The sequence below is a fragment of the Staurois parvus genome, unplaced genomic scaffold, assembly GCF_062004578.1.
Source record: "Staurois parvus isolate SC_StPar_1 unplaced genomic scaffold, SC_StPar_1.0 ptg000829l, whole genome shotgun sequence".
In the NCBI taxonomy this organism is placed as follows: domain Eukaryota; kingdom Metazoa; phylum Chordata; class Amphibia; order Anura; family Ranidae; genus Staurois; species Staurois parvus.
Genome location: NW_028318625.1, coordinates 1,225,001 through 1,242,188, shown reverse-complemented (window position 1 = coordinate 1,242,188; position 17,188 = coordinate 1,225,001). Strand labels below are relative to the sequence as shown.

General features: G+C 40.7%; 1 protein-coding gene and 1 pseudogene across 1 annotated transcript in view; one reads left to right on the top strand and one right to left on the bottom strand.

Moving 5' to 3' along the window:
• The window catches only part of ACAA1 (acetyl-CoA acyltransferase 1), a 54,509-nt gene that overhangs the window by 31,124 nt on the left and 6,197 nt on the right, over positions 1-17,188 (bottom strand). Inside the window, exons 2-5 of the mRNA XM_089655256.1 lie at positions 15,306-15,399; positions 9,458-9,515; positions 6,629-6,708; positions 3,081-3,123 (exon numbers count right to left, since the gene is read on the bottom strand). Of these exons, the coding sequence (XP_089511382.1) occupies positions 3,081-3,123; positions 6,629-6,708; positions 9,458-9,515; positions 15,306-15,399 (275 nt within the window). The remainder of the gene's footprint in view (positions 1-3,080; positions 3,124-6,628; positions 6,709-9,457; positions 9,516-15,305; positions 15,400-17,188) is intronic.
• Positions 15,976-16,123, top strand: LOC149443820 (U2 spliceosomal RNA; annotated as a pseudogene).

The following is a 17,188-nucleotide window of genomic DNA, read 5'->3' as shown; positions in this document are numbered from 1 at the left end:
GACAAATTTCACCATGTGTGACATGGCAGTACATAACCAAACCCCAGTGGGCAGATCTGGCAGACATATTTTCACACGTAAAAGCACAGCTAATAAAGAATATTACTGTTTGGGGTTGTAGCAGTTATATTACTATGGGGTTGATTAACTAAAGGTGTAGAGGCTGTTTACTTGGCATACAGGTCCTTGCACTACGTAGTTGAAAGTAAATCTAAAGAAATTTGAACAAGAAAATCGTGTAATGTATGGCCAGCTGAAATCTTTGAAAATAGAGTTAACCTCATTTACTTTGAATACCCAATCATGTGTAAGAAAACATCCAAAAACTGGATTTTAGCTAGCATATGATTTACCTTAGTCATCAAAATTAACTTTGGAAAGTTAACAAACATACCAATACATATGCAAGCTATAGTTTTATAATGGTTATGGGCTGAAAGTGCACACACTCAGGTTTAATTTGAGGGTATGTACATCCAAATTGGTGGAAGGGTTTAGGAATTACAGCTCTTAAAAGTACGTACCCCCCCTTTTTCAAGGGACCAAAAGTAATTGGACAATTGAATCAAAAGCTGTTTCATGGCCAGGTGTGGGCTACTCCTTTATTTCTTTATCAATTAAGCAGGTAAAAAGTCTGGAGTTGATTCTAAGTGAGGTATTTGCATTTGGAATCTATTGCTGTGAACCTCCACCATGTGTTCAAAGGAGCTGTCCATGCAAGTGAAACAAGCCATGGTAGGGCTTCGAAAACAATACAAATCCATCAGAGAGATAGCATATAGTTACATAGTTAGTCTGGCTGAAAAAAAAACAAAAGTCCATCCAGTTCAACCATTAAAAAAAAAAAAAAAAATTATAATCCTATACTCAGTTGATCCAGAGGAAAGCAACAAAAACCCTGCAAAAGTATGATCCAATTTGCTCCTGCAGGGAAAAAAAATTCCTTCCTGATCCCCCAAGAGCCAATCGGATATTCCCTGGATCAACTTTACCTAGAAATGTTAGTATTCAGTTATATTGTGTGTATAGCAGCAACATTAGGAATGGCCAAATCAACAGTTTGGTACATTCTGAGGAAAGAAGAACGCACAGATGAGCTCAGCAACATAAAAAAGGCATGGACGTCCACGTAAGACAACAGTGGTGGATGATCGCAGGATCCTCTCTATGGTAAAGAAAAACCCATTCACAACATCCAGACAAGTGAAGGACACTCTCCAGGAGGAGGGCGTATCATTGGCAAAGTCTACAATCAAGAGAAGACTTCACAAGAGCAAATACAGAGGGTTCACCACAAGGTGCAAACCATTCATAAGCCTGAAGAATAGAAAAGGCAGACTTTGCCAAAAAACATCTAAAAAAGCCAGGCTAGTTCTGGAAAAGCATTCTTTGGACGGATGAAACTAAAATTAATCTGTACCAGAATGATGGGAAGGAAGAAAAAAAAAAAGTGTGGAGAAGGCTTGGAACAGCTCATGATCCAAAGCACACATCATCATCTGTAAAACATGGTGGAGGCAGTGTGATGGCATGGGCATGCATGTCTTCCAGTGGCACTGGGTCATTGGTGTTTATTAATGATGTGACAGAAGACAGAAGCAGCTGGATGAATTCTGCAGTGTTTAGAGATATATTGTCACCCCAGATTCAACAAAGTTGATTGGACAGTGCTTCACAGTACAGATGGACAATGATCCAAAAAACACACTGCAAAAGCAACCCAGGAGCTTTTGAAGGAAAAGAAGTGGAATATTCTGCAATGGCCGAGTCAGTCAGCTGATCTCAACCCAGTTGAGCATGCATTTCACTTGCTGAAGGCAAAACTAAAGGCAGAAAGACCCACAAACAAAGAGCAACTGAAGACAGCTGCAGTTAGAGCCTGGCAAAGCATCAGAAAGAAGGAAACCCAGCTTTTGGTATTATCCATGGGTTCCAGACTACAAGCAGTCATTGCCAGTAAAGGATTCTCAACAAAATATTAAAAATGAACATTTACTTATGATTATATTCATTTGTCCAATTTCTTTTGGTCCTTTGAAAAAGGGGTGATGGCTACTCTTAAGAGCTGTAATTCCTAAACCCTTCCTCCAATTTGGATGTACATACCCTCACATTAAACCTGAGAGTGTGCACTTTCATCCCATATCCATTATATAACTATAGCTTGAATATGTTTTGGTAAATACCTGAAAAAAATGTAAATGTGTCCAAATATATATATGGACCTAACTAATATTATATTAAACTGTCTTATTGTCAGTACAATAATTATCAGGTAACCAACATAGCACTACACTACTGAATTTTCCAGAGTCCAAAGATCCTAGATGCCACCCTGGAGAGAATAGCATATACTCAATGAATTATTGTCCATTGTTGGACTACACAGTTATATTTTATGTGTTTGTAATCTATTCTATCCCTGTGTAGGTGGGAAGTGTTCTAATGATCCCCCAGGATCCCCATAGGGTAACAAATATAAAAAGATAGGCTAATTACAGCTTATGTATCTTTGGATAACCTACATAACACTTCACTACTGCATTCTGAATTGTGAATGGGGCATGTATTTAGCCAAATAACTCTGAAAACGTGAATCTTCAGCAAAGGGTGCTCCACTCCATTTTAAATGTGGGAGATGGTAATATCACACATTAGTAGTGTAGCATCCTTTTTCCCCTCACCCAAGAACTTCCAAAGAGAAAAAAAAAAAAAAAGTATCTCAGTTGCCGGTGGTGTGGGGCTAGTAGCATATGCAGGCTAAGTGGGATAATCAGATATTGGCAACCCGACCTCCTGCTTGGGGCAGTAACGAGAATTGGGTTCCCCTTCACATGCGGTCATATGAGATGCATACAGATGACGCTGCCAAAAGGGTTTTAAAAAACAGGCAGATGCTCACAGTTCTTGTTAAGACATCTGCCCATCAAACAACTGTATGGCCTCTCTTGGAAACCAGCACAATTGTGTATATCGGTCTCTACCAATGTACAAATTAAGACAGATCAGACTGAAGTTATGTTCCCCATGAGTAACACATTACATTTAATTATGTCATAATTTATTGGGAGTCTCCTTACCCACATGCCAGTCCAATGTCATAGGAACCATTTCTTATGCCACCTGTAAGCAATGTAAATGATTTTCATTCATTAAAATGCTGAAACATGCAGCGGATTATAAAAACTGGAAGACATTAAAAATAGAGCTGCTTTCACAGCAATCAAAACGATTCCATTGATTGAACTCTAACATGTACATGGAAAATGAAACCTGATCTGTTGGTAAGCGCTCCACTTGTTCCCTCCAATTTTCAAAACACTGTATTCAAGGATTCTTGAAGTCTCAGCAGCTTTTACACTGAGAATTAATAGCCTTAAATTGATTCATGTATCAGAGAAATACATCATCATAGGTACAAAAAAGTAGCAAATATAAAGGATTTGGCATCATCACAAATGTTACAGAGCAAAGCAGGCAAAACACACATCAGGGATCAATAGCAGGTATACATCATATGACACTGGCATTGCCCCACATGCGTTTTGTCTGGTGTAACGAATGTCTTCAGGGGAAAAAGAGCTCTATTGTACCAGACAAAACACGTGTAGGGTAAGGCGGCATTTGTTGTTATACACCTGCTATTGGCCCCTGGTGTGGTGTGTTTTGCATGTGTTGCTCTTTAACCTTTGTGAGTATATCTGCTTTTAATAAATCACATGGTTTTAGCATACTACTCTATGGTCCTTTGTTCTTTCTCCTACCCATTATTACGCTGAGATGCTGCCTTTTGGATAACCAGTGAAGGACTGTGGAGGTGGTGGTAGCCCGAGTGGTGGCCTCCCAGTTGGATGATTTCTATGCTGTTGATCTCCTATTTGGAGATCATTACCGTTTGGTAAGGTAACTGGCACACTTGTTTGTAAAGTGGTTTAGGATGCTTACACGTTGATTCTCATAATTTTCAAGATTTCACATTTGGACTTTTATATATTTTTCTTTAAAGTTTACCCCATTTTTATGCACATATTATGTGATTGCTATTTCACCATATACAGGTGAACCTTGAAAAATTAGAATATTGTGCAAAAGTTCATTTATTTCAGTAATGCAACTTAAAAGGTGAAACTAATATATGAGATAGACTCATTACATGCAAAGCAAGATAGTTCAAGCCGTGATTTGTCATAATTGTGATGATTATGGCTTAGAGTTCATGAAAACCCCAAATCCACAATCTCAGAAAATGAGAATATTACATGCAATCAATAAAACAAGGATTGTACCTATAACAATATCGGACCTCTGAAAAGTATAAGCATGCATATGTACTCAGTACTTGGTTTGGGCCCCTTTTGCAGCAATTACTGCCTCAATGCGGCGTGGCATGGAAGCTATCAGCCTGTGGCACTGCTGAGGTGTTATGGAAGACCAGGATGCTTCAATAGCGGCCTTCAGCTCTTCTGCGTTGTTCGGTCTCATGTCTCATCTTTCTCTTGGCAATGCCCCATAGATTCTCTATGGGGTTCAGGTCAGGCGAGTTTGCTGGCCGATTGGCCAGCAAACTCGCCTGACCTGAACCCCATAGAGAATCTATGAACCCCATAGAGAAGCACCAAAACCTGGTTCAATGACCGTGGGATTACTGTGCTTGATTAAGCACAGTAATCCCACGGTCATTGAACCAGGTTTTGGTGCTTCTGGCAGTGTGGGCAGGTGCCAAGTCCTGCTGGAAAACGAAGTCAGCATCCCCATAAAGCTTGTCTGCGGAAGGAAGCATGAAGTGCTCCAAAATCTCCTGGTAGACGGCTGCGTTGATCCTGGACTTAATGAAGCACAGTGGACCAACACCAGCAGATGACATGGCTCCCCAAAACAACACAGACTGTGGAAACTTCACACTGGACTTCAAGCATCTTGCAGTGTGTGCCTCTCCATTCTTCCTCCATACTCGTGGTCCTTGGTTTCCAAATGAGATGCAAAAGTTGCTCTCATCAGAAAAGAGGACTTTGGACCACTGAGCAACAGACCATGTCTGTTTTTCTTTAGCCCAGGTAAGATGCTTCTGACGTTGTTTGTTGTTCAGGAGCGGCTTGACAAGAGGAATACAACATTTGAAGCCCACGTCCAGGATCCGTCTGTGTGTGGTGGCTCTTGATGCACTGACTCCAGCCTCAGTCCACTCCTTGTGAAAGTCCCCAACACTTTTGAATGGACTTTTCCTGACAATCCTCTCCAGGCTGCGGTCATCCCTGCTGTTTGTGCACCCTTTTCTTCCACACTTTTCCCTTCCACATAACTTTCTATTAATGTGCTTTGATACAGCACTTTGGGAACATGCAACTTCTTTTGCAATTACCTTTTGAGGCTTTCCCTCCTTATGGAGGGTGTCAATGATGGTTTTCTGCACAACTGTCAGGTCAGCAGTCTTTCCCATGATTGTGATTCCTACTGAACCAGACTGAGAGACAATTTAAAGGCTCAGGAGCCCTTTGCAGGTGTTATGTCCTAATTAGTTGATTATAGTGGGACAGTTTGAGCCTAGAATATTGCACCTTTTCACAATATTCTCATTTTCTGAGAGTGTGGATTTGGGGTTTTCATGAGCTGTAAGCCATAATCATCACAGTTATGACAAATCACGGCTTGAACTATCTTGCTTTGCATGTAATGAGTCTCATATATTAGTTTCACCTTTTAAGTTGCATTACTGAAATAAATGAACTTTTGCACGATATTCTAATTTTTCGAGTTTCACCTGTATATATGTGATACACATGGTCAATTAAGGTTTAATATGAATTTTATTTTTTCAAGCATAACAGATGTCTCTGCAAAGCAGGAAGTTACTATTTACTGCCTCCCACACCACTGAACACCTCTATGATAAATGGTTAGCACTTCTGCCTGGCAGTACTAGGGTCGTTGGTTAGAATCCCAGCCACGGCACCTCCTGCCTGGAGTTTGCATGTTCTCCCTGTACCTGCGTGGGTTTCCTCCGGGTACTCCGGTTTCTTTCCACACTCCAAAGACATGCTGGTAGGTTAATTGGATCCTGTCTAAATTGTCCCTAGTATGTGCATGTATGAATGTGAGTTAGGGACCTTAGATTGTACGCCCTTGAGGGTTAGGGACTGATGGGAATGTACAATATATATGTAAAGCGCTGCGTAAATTGACGGCGCTATATAAGTACCTGGAATAAATAAATAAAATGATAAAGAAGAATCTTCCAAATCTTACACATCCAGGAATGTCAATTTCCTGTGTCCACTACTGCCGCCAGTGGCACCTGACACTGATCCTTGCTTATGTATAGGACAGGGGTAGGCAACCTGCGGCTCTCCAGCTGTTGTGGAACTACATTTCCCATGAGGCATTGCAACATTACAAAACTGACAGTTACAGCTATGACTTGCAGAGGCATGATGGAACTTGTAGTCCTGCAACAGCTGGAGAGCCGCAGGTTGCCTACCCCTGGTATAGGACATAGTGGTGATATCAGGATTGATTTTTACAACAGAATCACTTGCAATATTTTGTCTGTGCTGCCCACAGCCACAACCTGAATGCATACAATTACCAAAAAGGCCCTCCGTTAGCCATGTATAGCATACAAATTATTCACCTGCTATGTTGATGATGGCCTGAAGGCCGGAGGAACACTGTCGGTTCACACAAGATACAGGGACGGTCTCTGGGATTCCACTGTAATGAATATATGAGGCACAAAAAACTGATCAGTTATTGCAATCTTTGCATGCTAGTATGTAAACCAGGCAACAGTACACTTTCATAGTGGAGGATATTGTATAACCTAACCTATGACTGGCCTTGTATCATTCAAAACTACAATTAATCTTCATGTTTGGAAAGCCAGATCTCTTATAAACCAGAAATGTAAGCCTTAGCAAGAGTCTGAAGGCATATTCAAACTGCTTCTGGAGGAGGAGGATGCTAGATGCACAAAAAGGAGGACCTTAAGGAGCCAGCAGCACCTAATGACTTAAAACCTAAGTTTAACATGAACAAGCGCTAAAATGTATGTTAAACAATGCAATGTTTGTTCTATTTTTCCTTAAAGCATTAGGCAAATTGCCTTCTTTGTTGAGACTGCGTTGGGCAATGGTGCCCAATGCTACTGGTGCGAATGAGTCCTTACTGCTTGTTAACAGTATGTAAAAACTTTATTGTTCATAGTCTTGCATCTTACTTTGTCCTTGGGGCACTGTGCCCATAGCAAGAAGGAGTAGTTAAATCTTGGCTCTTGAACAGCAGCACATATGCAGTCTGAGAAGATCGCTGGCCGCAGGTACTAGTGCCCATCCCACTTCTTGTGTGGATCAGAAAAGGATAAGGATAAAGAGGGCAAAGACCCTAGCCTAAGCCTGTTTTACAGCTTTCAGGCTACAAAAAAAAAAAAAAAAAAAGAAAAAAAAAAAAAGAAGAAGAAGTGGGAGCACCTTGTCCTGAGGCCCGAAATAGGGGCTACAAAACAGAAATTGAATATTAGAAAAAAGGACCCGAAAAGAAGTCGGCCATTCCAGGCTGTCCAAATTTACTTTACTGCTCCTGTTTAGCATTGCCTGGCACTGTAACTGACTTGATAAAATGTCCACCACAGCATTAAAGGAAACGCATACATACTGGTTGTTGACTGCTATAGAATTGTATGAGGATTACTTGAGAAAACACAGAGGTATCTAAATATAAAATGTTTAGCATAACAGCTGCTAAACCCAAAGCAAGTATATAAAATGAGATTTTGTTGGGAAAAAAAAAAATTCCCCTTTAGGTGATCAGTGTACATTGCAAGCATTTTAACAAACTTTGTTGCACATTCCTACCTATTTATCCCCTGAAGGAATAGCTGTATTTTCTTCTAGGTCTTTTGTATACCTTTTCATTAACTATCAGCTGCTGCACTCATAGGGCTCTAATGAGGAAAGCTGCAGGGTCTGCTTCCCTATAGAAGTGATTAACCCTTTAGGAGCATCTGAACAAAAATGACATTGTTGCATTAGATGCCTATTATCTGACTTGTATCTTAGGACAGACTTCAGGGAAAATCAGTTTGCAATCACACAAGTAGAAATTCATATTCTTGGGGGCATTCTTTACACCAACTGTGTACGGAACGCCTCCAGGTTGCCATATTGCATTGAATTTTGAAATTTACAGCCCTACAGATTGAAGAGGAAAGGTAATTTTTAATAACATTAAAAAACAATATTGCATGTGTAGCAATTGTATATTTTTTTCTAATTTGCTATAACATTTCCACTAAAGTGGGCACAACCATTGAACAGTTGTTCTGAATCAGTATAGATAGTATATCCACCTGCGCTGCTGCGTCTATACTAAATGATATGAACAGCTGCTAACATCCAATCCTCATCTTCAAATGGATATATACATAAAAATGCTAAAATATTGATGTAGCTCTATAATATTTTTCATATGATACACAATCAATTTCAAAGAGAATGCTTAGTAAAAATCAGATATGCATCCAAGTTAAGTAAGGTGGCTTTAAACGGTGAAAACATTGCACTGTGGCAAGCAAAAAACTCTTAAAAACAACTCAATCGTGACACACAGTGATTCCCTCTGTGGAATATAGGTCAACTCTTATCGGTGGTTCTGGTAACAGTATAAATAATATAGTCCACAGTATTCAGTGTAAATAGTTAAACACACATTAGAAGTGATGAGAACACATGCTTCTGTGCAGGCTCTCTCTGGGTACCTTTCACCCAGAGAGACTGTGCAGGGTCCAGTGGTGACCCGCAAGGCTTTTTGGCCCCTGTGGGTCGCAGGGGGAAGGTGAGAGGGCATGCTAGCCACATAAGGATTGTCACCTACCACCTGCAATGGCACAGAATCATGTCTTCTCATCACTTCTAATGTGTGTTTAATTATTTACACTGAACACTGTGGACTATATTATTTATACTGTTACCAGAACCACCGATAAGAGTTGACTTATATTCCACAGAGGGAATCACTGTGTGTCACGACTGAGTTGTTTTGAAGAGTTTTTTGCTTGACACAGAGTGCACCGTTTAAAGCCACCTTACTTGACTTGTATGCATATCTGATTATTACTAAGCATTCTCTTTGAAATTGATTGTGTATCATATGAACAATATTATAGCGCTACATCAATATTTTAGCATTGTTCTGAATCAGTCATTTTCTTATATACAATTTGTTTTTTCAGCCCCTGAATATTTGTAAAAAATATATAATGTGGCCCTTCTACTGAAAAGTTTGGAGACCCCTGTCCTAAAGGATAATCAATCTGTAGACCCAAAATACACAAAAAATGAGCACTAGACACAGGACAGCTCTGAATTTTCGACATGATTGAAACTTATTTATTGCATTCTTGCACAGCTATCAGACAGCTATAACAAAACATATCAAACAGGTATACAACACACACACTAAATACCTAAAAAACTGGGCAATTCTAGCAACCACAGGTCCTCCACCAGGCTGCAGTACATTTCCTAGAGAGAGAAGAAAAAAGATACAGTCGCAAGATTCACTGAAACAGAGGAAACATTGAACTTATCAGTTTTCAGAATGTTTTGCAATAGGCTATTATAGTCTTCACAATACAAGTCCCCACATTAAGAAGAGAACAGCAGAGACAGACAGTATATAAAACATGGCTAACCATTTGTGTATTCATTGACAGCCCTACTGTGCATCAGTGGAAAGCTCTGTCAGGACAAGGTTGCCTCTAGTCTCCAGAGCAGTGACTGATTCCTGGTGTTTATGACTAGTTACAGCGTAGCCAACCAGCAGTCTTAATTTCTGAAGCTTTAGAAAGCAGCTCCTCAGCTTTTCAAAAGATAATGTGGAATTCATCCCTTTCAGCCACTCCCCAACAGTAGGTGCAGAGGGAGAGAGACATTTTCTAGCTATTGTGCCTGTGCTAGATCTATCCATGACTGCAGAGTCAATATAGCTCATTGTGGCAATTAGAGTGTGATGGTGACAAATTAATAACCATTTGTAGTTTGTCCTCCCACTGATCCTCCGAGATGTCACCTTGGTCAACATTCACAGCTGCCTTCACAACATGCTTAGTTAACCACTTCAATACCGGGCACTTTTACACCTTCCTGCCCAGGCCATTTTTCAGGTTTCAGCGCTCTCACACTTTGAATGACAATTGCGCGGTCATACAACATTGTACCCAAACTAAAATTTTATCATTTTCTTCACACAACTAGAGCTTTCTTCTGGTGGTATTTAATCACCGCTGGGGTTTTTATTTTTTGCTAAATTAACAAAAAAAGACCAAAAATTTTGAAAAAAAAAAAGTTTTTCTTTGTTTCTGTTATAAAAGTTTGCAAATAAATAATTGTTCTTCATAAATTTAGGCCGAGATGTATTCTGCTACATGTCTTTGGTGAAAATAACCCAAATTAGGATGTATTTTTTAGTTTGTAGGAAAGTTATAGAGTTCACAAACTATGGTATAGATCTGAATATTGATCAATCCTGAAGTACTGACAGCCAATCTAATTTCTTGAGGTCCAAGAATGTCAGAACAGTACAGATATCCCCCAATGACCCCTTTTTGCAAAGTAGACAGTCCGACGTACTTCATGAGAGGCATGGCGAGTTTTTTGAAGTTGTACTTTTTTTGTCATAATTTCTCAGAAAATTAAAAAAATTAGTTTCACTATTTTTTTTTACATATTGTCACCAGTGCAGTACAGCGTCATCATATAACTGGCATGGCGGTGATCAGGGACACTGACTGGTGACAGTACAAAAAAAAAAAATATATATATTTTTTTTTTTTTATTAAATTTTTTTTCTTTTTTTCAAGAAGTAACATTGTACTACTTTTGGGAAGTGATCAGTATTTTTTTTTTTTTTTTTTTACACAATTTGCTTATAGCAAATAATTACTTTGCTATAAGCAAGCATTTACCTGAATGACATCGATTCATTCAGGGTTTTTTGTTTTTTTTTTGTGCTTAGCTGTGATTTGGCCACAGCAAATCACATGACATGTGCATGTGATTAGCTGTGACCATTTACAGCTAGACACTAGTATACAATGGGTGGCATGAATGAAGCTGTCCATTGTATACACCTGTCATGTGACCTGCTGTGATTGGTCACAGCAGGTCACATGGTACCGGCAACGGGGCCGATACTCAGATCTGTCATCGACCGTGTCCGGGGTACACGGCCGGTGACAGGCTGCGCCGCTCTGCAGGAGCGCAATCTGCGCATGTGCGGGAGGACGCCATATGGCGTCCACCCGGAACGCTGATGACATTTGCCGCCCGCCATTCGGCCATTAAGAAATGATAATAAAAGATGCACGATGAGGCTTTTTTTGTGCTCTAACCAAAGTGTCAATTGAAGGGGAAAGAGGGCTAATCTTACGTTCTATGCTTGTAGAGAGTGTTGTAGCCGTAGGTTTTGGAAACAGGACTTATACCAAAGTTCAAATTCCTCTCCAACAAATTAGGTGGATTTTAGGATGCCATCTTTACATAGTGATGAAAGTGTCGATTTAGGCCTTTTCCATGCTGGGAATACCCCCCAGTTTATAAACCTCAAAAAAGGAGCTTTGTTATGCTATAAAGGGGATAAATCAGGAGAAATCCTTAAAAGTAGAAAGAAAAAAATGCAACCCTCCCTTTATTTTGGATAGCGTAAGAGTTATAGCTCCTGCCAGTTCTTTTTTTGGACATCTTTATCCCATTGTAGAGATTTCCCCTTTAATTCTTGTCCCATAGCCAAAACAGAAAGTTAGGAAATCCCTTTTTGTCACCAGGGTTACCTGAACTGGTGTATCCTTTGGAAGATTTCCCCTTTATTGCTTGTTGTGGTGCCAACTAAAAATTTGGGATTTTCTTTCACTTTTGTTTTTCATGGTAGACAAGACAAATAAGGAGGGTGAGTCTCCCTATTGGGGGCTAAAACAGCAATAAAAACTGATTGCTGTTCTAATCTCTCTCCACTCTATCGAAAACAAAAATAAAGTTTTATACTAAGGCAGCTAGCATAGGTCCATCCTTCTCTTCAGCAATTCGGTCTCACTCACCTCATCAGCATTGCCAATTGTTAAGAGAGGAGCAGGACAAGCGATGGACTGTCGTGCAGGTATAGCACTCAGGCATCTTAGCTTTGCCTGGCACTATGTGGCATCCTATCTTGTAGCCTACCATACAACAGTTCCCTGGTCTCCTTATACTTCTGCCATCAGAGCGGTACAGCAGGATATGTTCAGGATGTGCAGCAGGATCTTCTGTGACACATCTACTTGTATTGGTAGCAAATCACCCCCCCCCCCCCAAAAAAAAAAAAACAACAAAATGCTTATATAAACTCTAATTTTGCAAATATTAATATTAATATACATAAAATTTGAATTCAAATGAAAAAACTTAAATGTGGTAATTACAATTTGGAATAAACAATTTACTAAAGGTTTAATACAGTACAAAAGGTACTTTGGTCAAGGTCTAATTTGCTTTTCAAGGCTCCATTACTGGAAAATACTGAGCTGAACTACTAAAGTAGTTTATAATATAGTTTGGAAAAGTAAACCCTGAATTTTAAATGATACAGTATACTGTACTTAGCAGGTGAAATTTTCATTTACAGTGTTAAAGGATATTTCTGGAAAATAAAGAGTCAAAAGTCATAAACTAGTTTACAACAAAACAGGGATCAACACTTTGAACTGCTCAAAGGTTGACATTATCTCCATCTGTCAGAAGGCTGCCTTCAACTTTGTCCCACAAACAGTACAGTCAGCTGCACACAGAAAGCCATTCAAATCCTCATAGCTTTTGAAGGCTCCATTGCTGCATTTGCCCCACTGAGATTCTTCTCCTAGGGTCACAACAGATAGTGGGGTCAATTCAATCACACTTACTACATGCATTATTTGTGTTATAAAATATTGCATGCGATATTCAAAGTGTCAGTTCACTACAGCTACACACTGCAAATATGGTAATAACCTGCAGTGAATATCCAGCCACGTTTCATTTTCAATGCCCTTGCTGATGGAAGGAGGTTTGCACTCAAAATCTCACGATACATGGCCCCTGTACATGGATCAGTCATCCTGTCCCTTTGCGGAGAAACAGCCCCAAAGCATGATGTTGCCACCCCCATGCTTCACAGTAGGTATGGTGTTCTTTGGATGCAACTCAGCATTCTCTCTCCTTCAAACCCGACGAGTTGTGTTTCTACCAAACAGTTCTATTTTGGTTTCATCTGACCATATGACATTCTCCCAATTCTCTTCTGGATCATCCAAATGCTCTCTAGCAAACTTCAGACGGGCCCGGACATGTATTGGCTTAAACAGGGGGACACGTCTGGCACTGCAGGATCTGAGTCCCTGGCGGCGTAGTGTGTTACTGATGGTAGCCTTTGTTACGTTGGTCCCAGCTCTCTGCAGGTCATTCACTAGGTCCCCCCGTGTGGTCCTGGGATTTTTGCTCACCGTTCTAGTGATCATTTTCACCCCACGGGGTGAGATCTTGCGTGGAGCCCCAGATCGAGGGAGATTATCAGTGGTCTTGTATGTCTTCCATTTTCTAATTATTGCTCCCACAGTTGATTTGTTCACACCAAGCTGCTTGCCTATTGCAGATTCAGTCTTCCCAGCCTGGTGCAGGTCTACAATTTTGTTTCTGGTGTCCTTCGACAGCTCTTTGGTCTTCACCATAGTGGAGTTTGGAGTGTGACTGTTTGAGGTTGTGGACAGGTGTCTTTTATACTGATAACAAGTTCAAACAGGTGCCATTGATACAGGTAATGCGTGCAGGACAGAGGAGCCTCTTAAAGAAGAAGGTGCAGGTCTGTGAGAGCCAGAAATCTTGCTTGTTTGTAGGTGACCAAATACTTATTTTCCACCATAATTTGCAAATAAATGCTTTCCAAATCAGCCAATGTGATTTCTGGATTTTTTTTCTCATTTTGTCTCTCATAGTTGAGGTCTACCTATGATGCCAATTACAGGCCTCTCTCATCTTTTTAAGTGGGAGAACTTGCACAATTGGTGGATGACTAAAAACTTTTTTGCCCCACTGTATATTTTAATGCAGAAGATATATTGCATGTTTCCCAAAACAGTTACATTCAAGGCATGCCAAAAATGGTAGCTCTCACAGATGGCTTTGCTCAAAGCCAAGCCATCAAATGGCTAGTGTCATAACAGACCAATTGTGCAGAGGCTAATATGGCAGCTTCCTTGGCTGCAAAGAATGGGTTTAGTTCCACTTTAATTATAATGTCCCTCTGTGAAGGCGAACATCTTTCTATAGAGGGTGGAATAAAAATACTGATTAAAGGTGGAATTGCACAGAAGGAGATATTTGACTGGGAGGAATCACTGCAGCATCTATAAATGACTGATATACAGTGCATAAGTTATATACCGTGGACAGATTAAAGCAATTAATTTTTTTTAAGGATACAAGAAAAGAAAGGATACAACAATTGTACAGGGTGATGATTACATAAAAAAGAAAAAAAAAAATATATAAAATTTGCACATTTTGAGATTTACATTTTTAAAATACAGTTGCACTGTTTTAGACTGTGGAAACAACTAACTGGTGATTTATATTTAGGCGGATTATTTTAATTATTTATATGGTTGTTAGACTGAAAATATTGCTGCACATATTAAGGTTTACACTGTCGTATTTATAAAGTGGAATTCCAGGCTTTTCCTACCTATGCCTAAACCTGCTCTCACCTTCCTAACCCCTATTCCAACTACCCTGTGAAAGGACGATGTACAGTATATACTTACCTATTTTGAGGGTGTACCAGGTTGACCACATTAGGTTTCCAGCAGCAACTTTAGGGGAGAGGAAGGACAGATGAAAATGGATGCCACATAGCAAGCTCATGGGCGACATCACTACCCAATCATTTCAACGTTGGCCATCTCTCCTCTTCCCTGAAGCCGACCACTGGGGAGATCACATGATTGTAGCACTCTGAGAATAGGCAAGTATACACTTCTTCCTCTCACGGGGTAGTTAGAATGCGAGTTAGAGGAGGGCGTGGGATCAAGCTTAGGAATAGTTGGAAAAGCCTGGACTTCCGTTCAATTTCCATTATAAACCCTGGCTCAAGCAAACTCACTTGTATGTTAAATTTTGCATGTTTCTAGATACCTCTACTAAAGCCAGGATCAATGTGTATTTTTTTCATGAGAATCTGTGCATTTTGTTTAGTGATGCTACGAGGGTTCCCTGATAAAGAGTTATACAAGGGGTGGGATTTAAACTTACCAACACAAATGTCTCCAACTAACTCAGGCTTTAGGTTGACGTCCTTCAAAACTGCAGTCATAACACTAGTCAGGAGTTCATCTGGTGTTGTATCCTAAAAAAAAAAAAAAAAGGGAAGGCAAGAGCTTATTGAGGCTTTGATCACACCTACGCAGGTGTGATATTGAACGTGTTATTTTTCATGAATTTGTTGGATTTTGCAGATCTTGCTTAGATGCACGATAATTTCATTAAGATCAAAACCTCAAAAAACATCAAAAACACATGGTACCTGCACATTAGCAAAATGTATTGGGGAGCTATGAGAAATAAAGGCACTGCTGTCTTCCCATAAAAGGGACTCTTTTTTTTGTGCATTGTACTGATTTTGAGCTGGTTTCCACAATGCACAGATGTGAACCTAGCCTGAAGCAGACCTTCAATCAAAAATTGAAGTGCCGCTTATCCTCTTCCTTCCCCCGCCCCTAAGCTGCAGCATTTTTATATTAGGGAGTACCTTTTTTTTTACATTTACCTACGCCCTCAATCCTTGTGAGGACCCCAGGTGAAGAAGACGTCGGTTTGGCTTGTCTCCACTTGCAGCCTCCTGGGACATATCACACGTCCCCGATTACGCAGGACCAGTCTCCGTGCATTGGCATGCCTTGCGCATGAGCCATGGGGAGCGGACTGAGCTTCTCAGCCTTTTGGCTAAGTTCAAGTGTAGTATCTGTTCTTATCAGTGTCCAGTAGGGGTGCTCCACCATCATTCCTGCTTGCGGGGATGATTGGCTGTATAGTACTCCTGCTGGAAGGATGGGGGTCCTGATGGTTAGTACAGGCTGGAAAAGAAACCGAGGTGCCCACAGGCTGCTGGGGCCCGGGAGTAATTCCCCCTGGAAAACCGGAGGGGCCTAGTTCCTCCTGGTTTGAATGGATCTACCTTGTCTGACCAGGGGCCGGGGAGGCAGAAAGTCCGCAAACCAGTGCCCCCTGAGAGTGGTCGCCTCAGGGGTGCTCTTAGTAACACTTGGGTGTGGGATCCCACGTGTGAAACGTGCACATGGTCACTGTTTCAAATGCTTTTTTTGCACTGCGCCTTTTAGGGCTAGGCCTTTTGGCTAAGTCCAGGGCAATTGTTTTGCTACAGGCCTCAGGGCCTAGCCAGTGCACAATTGCACGGCCACTTTTTTTTATTTTCGCTTATTTAATTTATTTTACCTCCCACGTTTGTCACTTTTTCACTTATGTGTGTGTTTTTTTTTCTCATGGATGGTAGGGTGTTGGTTCTTGGGCCTACCCTGAAGTCTAGGGGGAGGATGTGTGGCCTTTTGGTTCCTTCCTCCCCTGTCCCTAGGGGGTTTTCTCTTCGGGAGAGCCCCCTTACCAAGTACTTGGTGGCTGGCTTCGGCTGGCCACAAGGAACGGCGTCCGCCAGGCCTTTTGGCTAGGAGGACCACACGGGAACCTTGTCCCTGTCAGGAGATGCACGCCCTGGGGAATCAGGGTAGAGATCCAACCCCTTCGGGGGGTGGACAAAGCACACCCCTAAGTGCACTTTTTGTGTTGGTTTTGCACTGGCACGTTTTTTGTACACTTTTTTTCGCACGTTCGCAGACTTAAAAAAAAAAAAAAAATGGGGAGCTGACTGTGAGAAATCAGAAAATCACAGCCTTCCAAATGCAAAGGTGGCACCACTAGGGATATGAAACCCATTGAAGAATCATCTGCGGGGAAGAAAGTGTTAGACTACATGGACTGATAAACACAGGTTTGTTAAATGTCAACAGGATTTGTAGCTGCTGACTTTTACATTTGAACAACTCCTGTGAAACTTCTCTTGAAGCTCAACACAACTTAGCACAACATACCTACAATAAGCCTATAAACCAAAAATCTATTTT